Source organism: Pantherophis guttatus, chromosome 4, assembly GCF_059756535.1.
Source record: "Pantherophis guttatus breed Tessera chromosome 4, ASM5975653v1, whole genome shotgun sequence".
Classification (NCBI taxonomy): domain Eukaryota; kingdom Metazoa; phylum Chordata; class Lepidosauria; order Squamata; family Colubridae; genus Pantherophis; species Pantherophis guttatus.
Window position 1 is genome coordinate 54,924,937 of NC_142066.1, and position 16,659 is coordinate 54,941,595.

The following is a 16,659-nucleotide window of genomic DNA, read 5'->3' on the forward strand; positions in this document are numbered from 1 at the left end:
AATCAAACCAGCCAAAATAATCAGGAAAAATAATTTGGGAGTACATTGGCACAATTTTATTGCTGGGTTTAACTTCTTGGAACTGGCTCTATATTGATGTTCCAAGTACCTTTTGCAAACTAAAAGGAACATTTGAATTACGTTAATTAATTCCTCTTCACTTGATGAGGCATATGGTCCAGCAAGACTACATAGGACATCTTTGGCTCTTTTCCTTCTCACAGCTATTTCTTGTGCTTGGTTTGTTGATCTACAATATTGGCTGCAAAAGGCCTGAGAAACAAATGCACTGAAGGAGAAGTTATATTTGTGGACATATTTCTCAAAAAGCTCCATTCAATATGTGCTTGTGGTGCAGCTCTTTCAAGTTGACAGAAGACAAAATTATCAGTCATATGGAACAAACAGGAAGTTTCATGTGCTTTGACAACCAGATGGCAAGCACTGAACAAGAAAATTAGTTACAATACTACAACTTGTGCACAAGATGGCAGTAGAAAGCACAAACATGTGACTTCAAATTCCAAAAAATGAGAAAATTATTAACCTTGTCTAACCTCATGGTTTACAGAAGTGATATTACTGATCTCTATTTGATCCACTAACTACTGATTTTGCATCTTTGCAAAAAATAATTTATTGTTAATGAGGCACTCCAAACCTTGGATTCTGATTTTAAGTAACAGAGCATTGCAACTTTGTTTAAAATTTATCAAGATACACCAGAGAATGAAGTATAGTTTTCTCAATTCTATAGCAAAATAATCTAAGTGGCATTTGTGTACAACCTCTGTTCTTTCAAAGTTGAAAAAAATATTCTGCTTTGATGCAATCCAACATGTGGGAGCACTTCTGACAAGGAGGCCAAGATATAGATATAAAACAATTTCTGAACAGTTGGAAAAGCTGACAATTTTTTACAACATTTTTAATGCTATTACAGTGCTGCTCTTTCAATATGTAAGCTGAAACAAAAAATATTAACTCCATTATACAAAGGTGATGATTACAGGGAAAGTGATTCAGATTTAACTAGTTACATTTATGACTCACTGAAATCAGTAAGGAAAATACAGTTATAACATAAATCCGAATTATTCCAGTAGAAAGCAAGCACAATTCATTTTTTGTTTTAACTAATCATAAATACCTCAAATTTTTAGAACCTATTATCTTTAAGAGGTACCATTGTGGATGCCACCCATGTTTTCCCCAAAATAAGACCTGGTCTTATTTTCTTTTGTGTCCCAAAATAAGCAGTAGGGCTTATTTTCAGGGGGTGTCTTATTTTCCCCCCCATGTACAGGAGGCTCACTTCTGCTTGCTCGTGGTGGGACAGGAGGCAGTGTGCTGTGTCAGTGTCGCTGCCGTGAGGTAGGAGAAATGGAGCTGCAGGCTAAGTCTTTCAGTGCCTGTGTCAGTTCCCTTTCCCACTGAAATAGCCCCACACACCACAAATCTCTCTCTCCATATTCACACAAGAAGTCCTGAAAGGTGTGCTTTTTCCAGCAGCAGACACACACACACACACACACACACACACACACACACTCAGAAGGCACACCAGTCAGTGATGCTGATTTAAAGGAAGGAGTCTAATAAGTCCCAGACAGGATTCAGGATTCTCACTGCTCTTCTCTCCCCTGCCTTCTGCGCATCCATATTGTCAGGCACTGGATCCAGCTGTTCCTCCTCTTCCTCATCAGCAACCTCTAGACCTGGGGGCTGTGGCCTCTCCATCTTAGGGCTAATGGATGGCTCAGGCTCTGCCTCTATCTCTGACAGCTCTATTCCCTCTTCCCCCTTGGAGCTCTGAGATTGCCTTGACACTGGCCTTGACTCTGCCTCTTCCTCACCTGACACAGCTGGTGGAGGGTCCGGTGGCTGACAGGCCACAACATGGTGGTTGCTGCTGCTGTGAGGCAGAGGTCAGGGCATGGATGGCTTGGCTGCGGGGGCCTTGAGGTAAACTGGTGCAGGGCGCATGGGGCAGCTCTACCACCCCACCTTGCCTTGTGGCCACCGCACCACGAGCAACCAGAAGGAATGGGCAGGCAGCCAGCTGCATTGGTTCTTAAGTAGGGCTTATTTTGGGGGGTAGGGCTTATATTAGGCACACATGTAAAAGCATGCTAGGGCTTATTTTCGGGATAGGTCTAGGGGAAACGGGTATTAAATACAAAAGCAAGATTACAAAAATAAGGATAATTCTTCCAAACATCCACATGTCTTTAAATTGTGATCAAACGAAACATCTGATTCTTTAGATAAGTGCACAGTTGATTCATTAAGTCTCTGTTCTGTCCATCGATCCAGTGCATTTCTATTAAAATATCAGAACCTTCTTTCTTCACAATTAACACACATTTGAAAAGGAACCATTCCCCTGAAGTGTTATCATTCTGTCCAGTTTCAAGAGCCAAGATTTCATTAGCAAAAGTCTTGGTCCCTTCATTTTGATTACTGGAAATATCTTTGGATTCTGAAATAAAGGATGGTTCCTCTGTGCTGCTGCTTTCCTCAGTGGATCCCTGAATATTTTTCTCCTGAATTGCAGGTACATTATTAAGTCCATTATCTTCTGATGACTCAACATCAAGACAAAGTACCTCAGATGATTTTTCAGTAGATCCATTTGCATTTCCTTCACACTCAGAAATGTTACAGGATGTTTTCTGATTCTTTTCTTCTGCTGATTGCAGGAAATCTTCAGATGCTCGAGGAAGTTCACGCAGTTGCCTGACTCTGTCCCTCTTTTTTCTCCTTAAATGAATCCAGGAATTTTCCACAGCTGTTAGAAACAAGCTGACCTCATCTTTTCCACACGGAAGTGTTTTATGCTGAACCTATTGAAGGGAATAATATCAAATATAGTGTGGCTTTTTCGGCTACTGGCAGTTGCCTGAAGTAGAATTTTAAAAAGTTAGCATACCTTCAAATCAGTGAGTAGTTTTCTAATCCATGCTGCAACAACTCCTAATCCTTCAACAGCATTGATTCCTACAGATGAAGCTTTCATACCTAACTCTTTGGCTGTAGATGCCAGGACGAGAAATGTGATTGGTTTCCGAGGTTTTTCTAGTTTCCTTTTCTTAGAAGGAGGTGACTGAGAGGAAAAGTACAACATTCAAGTTGAACAAAATAATAAGAAAACAAAATGATATCCTGAAGAACATGAATAGAACATTAAAAGGACTTTGATCCTAGGATACATATACTTAGTGAGTTCCTAAAATATCTGCTATCCCATTCTTCACTATGCAGCCATCCTCCCACCCCACAAAATGGCAGTGGAAAGCCACATCTGAACATGGTGAACATAACAGAAAGGATTATCAGTGGGACCGGGAAAGGAAATGGAATGAATAAAGGTAGAAATCTGGTTTTGAACTAAAGAAATTCAGAAAAGAGAACCCTTCAAAAATCGATGCCTCATTATTTAGAAAGCTTCTGTCATTTTCTAAATATATATTTGGGGAGGTAGATGTTGCTAGAGAAGAAAGCCACAATGAGGTAGTTTCCTTCTGTGAATTTTTCCAATTTGAAGTTCCCTATACATGTTAGAATGCATCTCATACACTTTTTGAGCCAGCCTAAAGCTAAGTACATATTCTAAGTATTCTGGGAACAGCAATAATATACCGTGTTTCCCCCAAAATAAGACCCTGTCTTAAAGTTTTTTGAACCCTGAAATAAGCGCTTAGCCTTATTTTCGGGGAGACCTTATTATTTTGGGGCACGTGGAGCAAGATGGGGCTCCTCTTGCAGTCTTACCTGATTTCCAGTTCTGCGTTTAAATATTTTCAGGGAGGGCTTATTTTCAGGGGGGAGGCTTATTTTAGAGCATGCACCCAATTGGGCTTATTATCAGGGGATGTCTTATTTTCGGGGAAACAGGGTAGTTACAATACATCTGAGGGAACAACCCAAAAATTAACACCTCCTCCAATTATTAGTAATAAGTAGTTGAATTATATTTAGTATCTTCATTGTCTGTTGAAACAATAAATAATTTTTGACTGACAATGATAGTGTCTGAGAAGTCAGATACCACCAAGGCAAAGACTATTACCCAGCGAAGAGGGCCACTTACTACTACTCCCTCTTGAGTCTGACTATACAAGTAAGACAAATGGCATAATTTGCAATCACACATGGTTGATGGCCTCCACTTGCATGAGATGAAGGCAATGGAACAACAAATCTTTGCACTCTTTCTTTCCATTTGTGTTGTTGTCCACATTCATCTGTTTTAATGTCTTAAGATATGCATATATAACTCTCTCACAAGTACACTATATTAAGAAATGCTCTCCTGTATAAAGAATAACCCATCACCGGGATCTGAAGAATCACCCCAGTAAGCCATAGAAATAAAAAGGGAGCTGAATGTGTTTCATCAACAGGTACTCTATCTCTCTCTATTTGCTCTGGAAAAACTGAAAAGTATGCAACCAGTCACAGGAATATATGTAGTTCTTGACTTACAGTCATAATTGGGACCAGAATTTCTGTTGCTAAGCAAGGTGGCCATTTCCAATTTTAAGGTCTTTTTTTTGCCACGAATAAGTGAATCTTTGGAGTTAAATAACTCACCTAATTGTTAAGCAAATCCTGCCTCCCCCATTACTTTTCCTGTCGGAAGCTGACTGGGAAGGTAACAAATAGGGTCACATATCCCTGGGATGCTACAACTGTTGTATATATGTGTTGGTTGCGAAGTGCCAGAATTTTGATCACATGATTGTGAGGATGCTGTGATAGTCATAAGTTTGGTGACAATCATAAGTCACTTTATTTAGTGCCATAATTTTGAATTGTCTCTAAATTAATAGTTGTGAGGACTTCCTCTAAATCATTCCCCATGAAGATTCAAAGTAGGTACTGAAAGAGGAGGACAAGAGAACCACTTACTGGAACTTTGACATTTTCATAGAAGCTCCAAGCCAGGGCCCATCGCATAGTCCGACCTTGGCAGAATTCAGTATGGGTGACTTTAGGAACCTGCATGGAAAAATAAAACCAGTCTTAAGCTTTTTCAGTTTCTAAGAATTCTGCAGCTGTCTAATTTAAAAGATATCTGACATAACATCAAAAAATAATTTATATTGACAATGTATTCTTTTTTACAATTAACCTGTTACAAAAATAAAAAAAGGAATAATATGAAGAGCACATCTGGATAAGTTATAACTTATAACTTATAAGTTATAAGTTATCTTGAAATGTACAGTGTCCAGCTCACAAAATGCACTTCCACAAACCTGCTAATTGATAGTTCTGCAGGTTAAAGAGGAAGCACAGGTCTTGCAGGAGTGTTGGTATATGTGGAATTTTAACTCTGCATGCTGTTTTCTCAGTTGCAGCATGCTGTTTTTCTCATTTGCTGTACATGTATGGGAAGGGGCTGAATTTGATATAAATTGTTGAGCATATATATGAGATAGTGTACATATACATCTATGAATGAAATATAAACATAAGCGACAAGTTTCTAAAGTGGACATTTTTCCCAATTTGCAGAGCCAAATAAGAGTGTATCTAAATATGCAGATACAGCTGGTCTAAAGAGCACTATGATCTGAAGGTCAAATATGAAGTGCCAATTTCATATTACATGTGATTCAGCCACTTTATTGAATCAATATTAAAGGGACTTGAATGAAAATTTTATAGCATGCTAGTGGTATGATGTCCTTTGAATTTACTAAGAAAAGCAAAGTATACTACTTATTAATCTGCACTGCAGAATTTAAATCAATTTAAATATTCTCCCACATAATTCCTTTTAAATAGTTACAGGTTTTTTTATAATAAAATAGTGAAACATTAAGAATAATTTCACTCTAATTCTTAGCACCAGCTTTAAAATTTCTTCAAAAGAGAAAGAGCACAGGATGAGTGACTGGTCAGATAGGAAGGAACCAGCAATTTCACATAAATGAAAGAAAAAGCATTCTTTCTGCTCCAGATGTCTATGTACAGTCCATATGGAAAACAAGCAAGCTACGAAAGCAGATCCCGGATTGCATATCCCAAAATAATACCAATATTGGTTTCTAATGGATCTACATTGAAGAAAAAATAGTGGTTTAATACTTCTTTATAAGAGCATCAAGGCTACACTTCTTTGTTAGAAGTTTTGTTTTAAGTAAGCATAATAAGCAAACTTAAAGACTACTTTTTTCAAGATGTAACTTTATGTAAGTGGCAGTCTAGTCACAATTTTTGAGTAACAGATAACTTTAATGTCTTTAGAGAACTACTTACTCCATGGATTCGTAGTTCTTCTTTCAATGGTGCCAAACTGCATTTCTTTCCCAACATACAACTATACCACCTTTAATAAGGAAAACATTTCAGAAGTGGGAAATAAAGTTCAAGTAAAGAAAATATATTTCTAAATCAATAGAATAAATCATAGACTGATATATTGGAGTGACTCTTCTTTCTTGGAACCAGCCTTTTTAAAATAGACGACTTGTCATTTTGACTTTTTTGAAACAGCAAACAAATTTACATTAAGATACAAATAATTAATATTTATTCTTATTTAAAACTGATATTCTGATTTTCTTTTTGGTAGTTCTTTGATTAGAGTTTTAATTTCTGTTGATTGTTCGGTATCAATCCCTGCTTATCTGGAAGTTGGCTGCTGGAAAAAAATGTGTTCTGGTCTTTTTGAAATGTGAAAATTAGATAAGAGAGAATGAAAATATTTATATTTGCCACCATGTCAACATCATGATTCTGGGCACCTTGTGGGAGGCTGAGTTGTTATTTTGATAATGGAGCGTTTGGTTAGTGTGGACCGATTTTCAATAAGACTTTCATTTCTAATTTGCTGTTGTTTTCTCTGATGAGGAAGAGTAGTATGTTTTCTTCCTCTCTAAATCTCACATCATTAGCAATGAGGTTACTTTATTGGGTAATGAAATGTTTGCAAGCAAACAACCAAAGTCAATTTCTCCTTTCATGCATATTTAGACATGGTACCTTGAATTAAGCAGACTACCTTTTGGATATAAAATATATACTGTAATATACAAAATACAATATACAAAATATATTATATGCCATGAAAAAAATCATTACATATATTGATTAGACTTTAAGTCAAGTTGTAATATTTGTGGATGTCCATATTGTTTTGAATTACTTATCTACTACATAGGTACTAATGACTGGATAATGGAAATGGAGTCTTCTCACCCTTCATATTGTTTCTTATTATTAAGAAACTTATTCTTCAACATTGGAAAGATAAATTTATGGCTACAATTCTTCACTGTATTGAAGAAGTTATTCTGAAGCTAATTATGATTTATAGGCATGTCATGCATGTGTCTGTGCGCGCGTGCGTAAAATTTCCATCTTTTTTGCTTTTCTTTAAATACAGATATACAGTTTATACTAAATGCCAGTGCCTTTTAATTTAATGTAACTTCTTACCGTAATCTTTTTTTAAGTTGCAAGCTATCATGAATGATTCTCTTGACAAATTCTAGCTCTCCTCCTTCAGCCATGATCTCAGTTATGCCTCCTGTATTGACTGAACTAGGTGGTGGCCTTCTAGGGTTACGAGAATTTACTCCCTGGAAAAGAAACCATTTGTTTTACAGTTAATAATAATAATAATAATAATAATAATAATAATAATAATAATAATAATAATAATAATAATAATAATAATAATAATAATTTTATTTCTATACCGCCCTTCTCCCGAAGGACTCAGGGCGGTGTACAGCCAATTTAAAAACACAGGACACAACAATGATTAAAAATTAAAATAATTAAATAGATTTGGTCGATTTAAAACCCCAAAAATTTAAAATACCCCAATTTAAAATTATTATGTTGATAGCCCTGCCTGGCGGAACAAGTTAAAATGTAAACAACTAATAGCTATTATTTTTTCCCTATAATTATGTCATATCTTGTTTTCCTTTCATTAACATTCTATTTTTTTTCTGCCATTGCCAGATTACTTCAAAAAACAAAACAAGCAAAACAAAGCTATTAAAAGAAAATAGAACTAGAGTAATTTTGGGAACCAGTAAATAAAAAGTGGGAAATTAAACTAAGATGTGCCATTCATTAGAAAGATAAAATTAATTGCTTTATCACAAGCAATTAGATAATGGTCAAATAAGATAGAAAGCTGTTGGTAAAATCATTAGCAGCAGATTCTAGTAACTTATATTTTCACATTTTCTTTAAAAAAATTGGGTGGCTTTTCTAATTACTTTTTAGTGCCATTTAAATTGATACCTAATTAGTATATTAATAACCTAACCACTCAGCCCTGTGCTACATGTATTCTCCATTACTATAACAGTAGCACCAGGGTTTGTATGAACGAACAAGGATGCAGGAAAGTATTTTATATTTAAAATAAATAGTTCCATGCTCAGGCAGGCAACATAGTTTTATAATGCATATAACAAAGAGTTAATGGACTGTTTTTGCAGATTTACTATATATAAGAATATATATATATACATGTAAGGAATCATATTGTTTTACTTTAATAATTAAAAATAAGAGCATCAAAATGCATCAGAATCTTATCTATTTCACAATAAAAAATGGATCATTTATTATTTGCCCTAATGCTCAACAGGTAGAATAACAAAGATGAAAAAAAAAACCTCAATTTTTTAAAAAATAGTGAAGAAAATCAACCGAAGAATAATTTCAGTAGCTGATATAACAGGTTTGTTTAATAATGGCTTTAGTCTCACAATTCTTTATTTTTTTATGATGGAAAGATTTTTGCTAGAACAAAGAGGTCTTTTTCTCAGAAGATGCGCTAGAAACATTTGATTTATACTTTTGACTGTTATCAATTTATATATATAAGCACTACACACAAACACTCCCCTCTTGAATTAAATCTGGTGGAATAAATTCATTAGTGTATATTTTGCACTGTTTTTATATAATAAAAAATCTAAAATTATTAGTGTGGTAACAAATTTGTTATAGAATTTTAGCAATATTTGCTACTACTAAAATGAGAAGTCATAATTATTGGAAATATATACCAACACAACCATGCATAAATAAAGAGACGTTTTACAAAAGCAAACGGAAAAGGCAACATTTTGATTTTTTTGAAAATAAAGTAAAAATGGTTGGTAACAACTTTGATTAATAGTATTTTCTTAGATTTGGAATTATGGGGTCAAGGCATGTTGTTTTATAACAAGCGGAATAATTTACTTAACAGGCCTTGGACCTTATAATTAACAATTCTTATTAAAACAATAAAAACTGTACCTAGTTATAATAAGACATATCTGTGGTTCATAACTTTAAACATTATTTTAATTTAATCTCCCCCTCCCCCAAAAAAAGGAAAAAGGAAGATTGTTATAGTAAAAACATGCCCTCCTTAATAACTTAATTTAATAATATCCGTGATCCAAGACATACTTCTATGACATCTACATTGTTTCATTCCTTTAAGAGATCAAAGTCTATTCTAACAGTAAATAACTATTACAAAAATACATCAGACAAGAGTCTTTATAGCACACTTTTATATCCATATTTCTGCAAGAGAAGTCTTTTGAAGAGATATGGACATATTTCTTCAAGGGAGAGTTCTTACTCTCACAAAAATACATTAATTAAAGACCAAAAGAGTATTGAAAATATAGAAATAATTATATAAGATACATAAGTGAAGCTGGTATTAAGAATGGAGAAATTTGTTGGGGGGAAAATACTCAATGGCAGCCATTTCCAATTGTATAGTTTTCAGATGTTTGATTTCAAATACCCTAATGTAAAAAACATCCAAGTTGGGAATTTATGAGAAAAGTCCATTATATTTACAACTATTCACACTGAGAAAAAATCTCTGTAGATTCTGGCAGCAAACAAAATATTTATGAAGCATAGCAATAGCACTTAGACTTATATATCACTTCATAGTGCTTTATAGCCCTTTCTAATAAACAGTTTACAGAGTCAGCATATTATCCCCAACAATCTGGGCCCCCATTTTACACACCTCAGAAGGCTATTAATGCTGGTATTATTGCTTCCTCAATTAACAATAAATGCATGAGATAAAAAAGGTGTTCATTACCATGAAATAGACTGACATATTTCAATAGTAATATAACAGATAAATTCTCAATTAAGATCCATTATGAACTGAAGAAATTATATGACAAATTGGTTTGGCTCTCATAATCTTTTCCTATAGCCAAAATCATCTCAGAGAAGAGTTTAATTTTGCTTCACAGCAGGTGGCAGCAGCTATCTGACCTTAGTTAATTTCAAAGTTAAATAGGGATAGGAAATCACCAAGAAACTGCAGCAATGTAGGTTGCAGAGTGACAAAAAGTGAGACACTTTCATAGTTATCAAAGAAATAAAATGTATGTATATACCTATTCATCAGAAACAATGATAAGCGTACATCTCCTATTTGAAAGCATCTCAGAGGCATCTGTTTGGCAAGTATGAGAAACAAAAAGCTGGACTAAGATGTGTCCTAACTTGAGCCATTATGAACTTAACGGATTCTTTATTTTACCTTATTACGCAAATAAACAAATGGGATAAAACCATTTTACATGTTTAATAATAATTTTATTTCTATACCGCCCTTCTCCCGAAGGACTCAGGGCGGTGTACAGCCTGTTTAAAAACACAAACAGAACAACAATATAAAATTTAAAATAATTAAATAAAGTGGCTCAGATTTAAAACCCCAATAAATTTAAATATCCCAATTTAAAAACTATTGTGTTGTTAGTCCGGCCTGGCGGAATAATAGGGTCTTCAGTGCGCAGCGAAACGCCCGGAGGTCGGAGATCTTACGAATTTCCGGGGGCAGTTCGTTCCACAGGGCTGGGGCTCCCACAGAGAAGGCCCTACCCCTGGGCGCCGCCAGTCGACATAACTTGGTTGACAGCACGCTGAGGAGACCCTCCCTGTGGGAACGGACTGGTCGGTGGGAGGCTATTGGTGGCAGAAGACGGTCTTGGAGGTACCCGGGTCCTATGCCATGGAGTGCTTTAAAGGTGGTAACTAACACCTTGAATCGCACCCGGAAGACCACTGGGAGCCAGTGCAGCTCGCGCAGGAGGGGTGTCACATGGGCACAACGAGTTGCGCCCATAACCACCCGCGCGGCCGCATTCTGGACCAGTTGGAGCCTCCGAGTGCTCTTCAAGGGGAGCCCCATGTAGAGAGCATTACAATAGTCCAACCGGGAAGTAACAAGGGCATGAGTGACCGTGCGTAGGGCGTCCCGATCCAGAAAGGGCTGCAACTGGTGAATCAGGCGAACCTGATAAAAGGCCCCCCTGGCCACGGCCGTCATATGCTCTTCTAAAGACAGCCGTGCATCCAGAAGGACACCCAGATTGCGAGCCCTCTCTGTGGGGGGCAGAGATTCACCCCCAATAGTTAGCGATGGCACCTGCTGACTATATCGGGGCGCCGGAAGCCACAGCCACTCGGTCTTGGAGGGGTTGAGTCTGAGCAAGTTCTTCCCCATCCAGACCCGCACGGCCTCCAGGCAGCGAGACATCACATCAAGGGCATCGTTGGGGTGGTCTGGGGTGGAGATGTACAGCTGAGTATCATCAGCGTACCGTGGCCCAAAACCACGGATGATCTCACCCAGCGGCTTCACATAAATATTGAACAGGAGGGGCGAGAGGACTGACCCTTGCGGCACCCCCCATGTGAGACGCCTCGAGGTCGACCTCTGTCCCCCTGCCAACACAAACTGCGAGCGGTCAGAGAGGAAGGAGGAGAACCACCGCAAAACGGTGCCCCCTATTCCTAACCCCCTCAACCGCTGCAGCATGATACCATGGTCGATGGTATCAAAAGCCGCTGAGAGATCTAATAGGACTAGGACAGAGGAGCAACCCCTGTCCCGAGCCCTCCAGAGATCATCCACCAACGCGACCAATGCCGTTTCTGTGCTGTACCCCTGCCTGAAGCCCGACTGGTACGGGTCTAGATAGATAGCTTCATCCAGGTGTCGGGAAAGTTGTCGTGCCACCACGCTCTCAACAACCTTCGCCACAAAACGAAGGTTGGAGACTGGACGATAGTTAGCTAATTCAGCCGGGTCCAGGGAAGGCTTCTTGAGGAGGGGCCTCACCACCGCCTCTTTCAAGGCGGCAGGAAAGGCACCCTCACTCAGAGAAGCACCTATAATCCCCTGGAGCCAGCCTCGTGTAACCTCCCGGGAGGCCAGTACCAACCAGGAGGGGCACGGGTCCAATAAACACGTGGCGGCACTAATCTTACCCAGAACTCTGTCCACATCCTCGGGAGTCACAGGATCAAACTCCTCCCAGATAACATTCTCAAGACCTGCCCCGGTCTCCTCCCGTGGACTCATCCAATCGGAGTTCAAGCCATCCCGAATCCGAGCGACTTTATCATGCAGGAATTGCACAAAATCCTCAGCACGACCCTGCAAGGGATCTTCCCGTACTCCCCCCTGAAGAAGGGAGTGGGTCACCCTAAACAGGGCAGCTGGGCGGTTCTCTGCAGATGCGATAAGAGCGGAAAAATGGTTAGATTTTGCCGCTTTTATCGCCACTAGGTAGGTCTTGATATAAGATCTCACCTGTGTCCGGTCAGAATCGGATTGACTAGTCCTCCAAATGCTCTCTAGGCGTCTTTTCCGACGCTTCATCTCTCTCAGCTCCTCAGAGAACCAAGGAGCTAATTGAGATCGGCATCGGGTCAGAGGCCGCAAAGGCACGACGCGGTCCAAAGCTCCAGCGGCCGCCCTTTCCCAGGCGGCCACCAGTTCTTCAGTCGAGTCGTGTGTTAGAGTCTCAGGAAACGGCCCAAGCTCCGTCAGGAACCTTTCGGGATCCATCAGGCGCCTGGGACGGAACCATCTGGTTGGTTCCGTCTCCCTGCGGCGGGGGAAAGCGGTAGGAAAGTCTAAGTGAAGGAGCGAATGATCTGTCCATGACAAGGGTTTGATGTCTAGGTCCCCTTTACCAAGATCATTCAACCACTGACCAGAGATAAAAATCAGGTTTAGTTTCAGTTATAACATCACCATTCAGCTTCAAGTATTATAAATATGAAATATCCTCTCAACAATAAGCATTCATCAAATGAAGAAGTAAAGGTCCATTGATAAACTCATAATAAACAAACCTTTGCTTCTAGTTGGTTGGCAAAAAATGGAGGGTTGCACATACAGAAGTCATAAATAACTTCAGACTCTTCTTCTAAGGCATCCAGGAGTAGTGTTTTTTGTGGTACTTTAACCACTAAAAGAAAAACAAAGAGAAGTAATTAGTAGTCTTTCATTCAAACATTAGAAATCCCTAATACATCAACACGGAAAATAAATATTTATCTAGGTTGTTTATATTAAAAAGATTGATGCATATAACTCACCATAGACCTATGATGGCAACCTATGGCACGTATGGCACGCAGCATCCTCTTTGATGGCATGCAAGCCGTCGTCCCAGTTCAGCTCTGCCGCACATGCGCGCATGCCTCCCACTGGCCAGCTGATCTTCAGGGCTCTGCCACGCATGTGTGGGGCACGTGCGGGGGGCCCACGCATGCAGAGCCCTGTGCATGCATTGCATTTTGGGGGCGTGGGGACACACACAGGCGCTTTGGGCACTCAGTCCAGAAAAGGTTAGCCATCAAGGCCCTAGGTCTTAGATGCTCAGTTTAATAGCTACATTTTTATTATAAACCTAGTTGTACTTCAGTGCAACAGCTGAAGAACAATTAAAAGGAATCTTTGGAAACTCATATAGTCAAATAAATTAAATTATAATTAGCCTTTAACACTTATTATCATTATCATTATTATCTATTCATAATTGACTGGAATAACTGGAACGAAAGCTAGATGTTTTGTTAATTGATTTCCTATTCATTGCCACTAATCTTTAACAAAGTAGTTTAAAAAGAACCCTGTGAATCAAAACAACCAACCTCTATAAATCATGTACTTCATATGATTTTGTTTTTTAAACAGCACATAAAGAACTCTGCCTAGGTATTATAAAAGAAAAACAAAGTGTTACCTTTTATAAGATCAGATAAGTTATTTTGCTCTACGTTTTTCTTGGCATAGCTGAAACACACATCATCCACTTCCGTTGCAATAAAATACCATCCATTCAAAGTTGCACCAAGTAATGGGTAAATACAGGATGCACCAGTACCTATGTCATATTCAAGAAGGGGAAATTTGATTAATTAAAAGTGAAAAATGGGAAAAATGTACTAACTTTCAAGCCTCTCCATGGTAATCACACTATTAGTCGACTGTGTCAAGTAAACTTTTACGAAATGAATGCTGCATGGCAAAGAGGATCTTTTTTGCTACTCCTTAGGACATAAACAGCAACTTTAAAAAGTATTTTTTTTTTAATTTAGCTTAATTCTTGGTGACTGCATGATCAAATCCATATAGTGTACCACGTACCTATGTCTATTCCCCATGTAACAGAACCTTTAGTAGCAGTATCTTGCTGAGCAATTAGATCTTCAACCCAGTGGATATAGTTAAGTCTCAAGGGAACAGTTGGAATAAGCCTTTCTAATGGTATATCTATCTGAAGTCCAAAATCTTCTTTCAGCAATGTACATGTCAGGGCTCTCACTGCTTGTGGATCCTTGAAATTTACACTGGAAGATACAAGAAACAGGTAGAGAGCTGTGAAATGAGTAAACAGCAGAGAAAAATGGGGTTTAAATAATCTGCTATATCCAGAAAGATCTGCACTTTTAATTTAATTTAATGGCCTAATTTAACGAAAACCTGCAGCCCTAGTAATGCATACATATATTGATAGCATCTTGTCTAATACCATAACATATTAAATTCCTCAGTTAAAAACTACACATATGCAGTATTTTACACTGAACAACTGGAGAGATTGTTTTTTTTTTCCTTTCTCTCTCTTTCTACTTCCCTCTCTCAGGAGTGAGATTTTAGATTATGAATCCTATCCCCATCGGTCTAGCACTGAAGATGTTACCTAGTCTGGGTAATGAAACGTCTGCAAGAAAACAACCATGCCCAGAGAGCATCAAGGACATTTCATTTCAACCCTGCAAATATTCCTCTTCCTTGGTACTGTGAATCCTCTTAGAGGAAAACCTTTTCTCACTCAGTGAAACGCTGTCTTCACCGATAGGTATTCATAGAAAGAGAAAAGATAAGCGGGCGTACATGCTGACCTACCTCACTCTTCCTGACAAGTTAATTTGCACGTGCTGCTTAAATTCTGGATACTTGGATGCCAGAAAAGCGAAGTCGGGAGGTTTGTTCTTGTATCTATTCCTCTCATGCATAGATTTGTTGAGGGCCATCCGGAGGGCCGGCCAATACCTACTAATAACGAAAAGATTACCAGGTCACCTCAAAAGTGCGCGGCCCACCTGAAGGCTGCCCAACAAGGTGCTCGGACCTCTTCTAGCCGAGATCACCCACTCACCCCACGAAGAAGGCGCAGCGAAAAAAGCTCACCCAGGCCCGAGACTTGGGGGGGGGGGAGAAGTATTTTTTTTTAAAAAAACAATAACAACCGTTCAAACCTCTGGCGCAAACTTCGTATCCGTCCTCCTCGCGCACACCGGAAGTGCAAACGAGTGACTGCATTTGCTTTTTAAAGGAAGTCCTTCAGGGCTGCTCTGGACGTCGGCACCTCTATGGTTAGAGCTGGTTCTTGTCCCCCACCTTCCCTTGGGGAAGCGGAGGGGCGGGGGAGCTCGTTGGGCTTCTTGTCTTTTCTTCCTTGTTAACGCAGGGGCGTCGGTTTCTAGTAGGGAATGGAGGCGGTTGCCTCTTTCGTGGTGGAAGCGCGAAGGAGACGCTCCTTTGCCCAGAATAGCCTCGTCCGCCTTCAGAAAAATTAGTGAAGGGGCTGCTGGTCGCTGCTCTTTGCTCGCTATTGCCCCGATGCCAGAGCAAACGGATGGCCAGCCCAGGGGGTGCCTCGATGAAGTGTGGGGGTGCGGGGATAAACAGGTCGGGGGACCCTGCTGCCCCCTATGGCTGGACACCTCCTACACACACACAGAGGTTGGGTTGCTTGAAGTTGTGGTTCATCAACGTTGGAGTCTCGCATGCCTACCACTCTCAAGGTTTAAAATAACACTGAAGTGTAGGCATAAAAACACAGGTTGGGAATTTATACAATATTATGCCGTCATAAATGTGAACCTCTGAATAAATGTTTAATTAGCACCACTGAGTTAAACTCCATCTCCCAACATTTAAAGCATGATTATAAGCATGTTAGGTGCCTACACACATAAACAGATTATTTAAATTAAATTTTGTATCAACATTTTAATCCAACAATGTTTATCATTTTAATGCTTTTACCATGCCATATCAACTATTAACTCAAATGTGTGTAGAAATATCTAAATAACAAAACAGTAGGAGTAACTGGGTTACTAGCCTGACTAGGTGGCTCAGTGGCTAAGACACTGAGCTTGTTGATCAGAAAGGTTCCGTGGTTCGAATCCCTAGTACAGGTCTGCATGAGCAGGGGGTTGGACTAGATGACCTCCAAGGTACCCCAACTCTGTTACTGTTACTAAACTGCATTTCCAGACTAATAAAATGTTTAGACATTTGCAGATGGATTAACAAGTAATAATGTTTAA

At 39.0% G+C, this 16,659-nt stretch overlaps 1 protein-coding gene across 4 annotated transcripts; it reads right to left on the reverse strand.

Annotated features, from left to right (window-relative positions):
- Nucleotides 1-33: 33 nt before the first annotated feature.
- On the reverse strand, nt 34-16,148 carry METTL16 (methyltransferase 16, RNA N6-adenosine). Of its 4 annotated transcripts, none has more exons than XM_034415957.3 (10): nt 15,580-16,148; nt 15,227-15,376; nt 14,465-14,667; nt 14,061-14,201; nt 13,165-13,280; nt 7,453-7,595; nt 6,271-6,340; nt 4,915-5,004; nt 2,933-3,106; nt 34-2,846 (listed from the first exon to the last, which is right to left on the reverse strand). In XM_034415957.3, the coding sequence occupies exons 2-10, from the start codon at nt 15,352-15,354 to the stop codon at nt 2,232-2,234; spliced, it is 1,680 nt and encodes a 559-aa protein (XP_034271848.1). In that variant the 5' UTR covers nt 15,355-15,376; nt 15,580-16,148; the 3' UTR covers nt 34-2,231. The 4 variants fall into 4 exon arrangements, with proteins under 4 accessions (XP_034271848.1, XP_034271850.1, XP_034271851.1 ...); XM_034415959.3 differs by having other exon boundaries at nt 15,571-16,148; XM_034415960.3 differs by having other exon boundaries at nt 15,227-15,373; nt 15,580-16,143.
- Nucleotides 16,149-16,659: the final 511 nt, after the last annotated feature.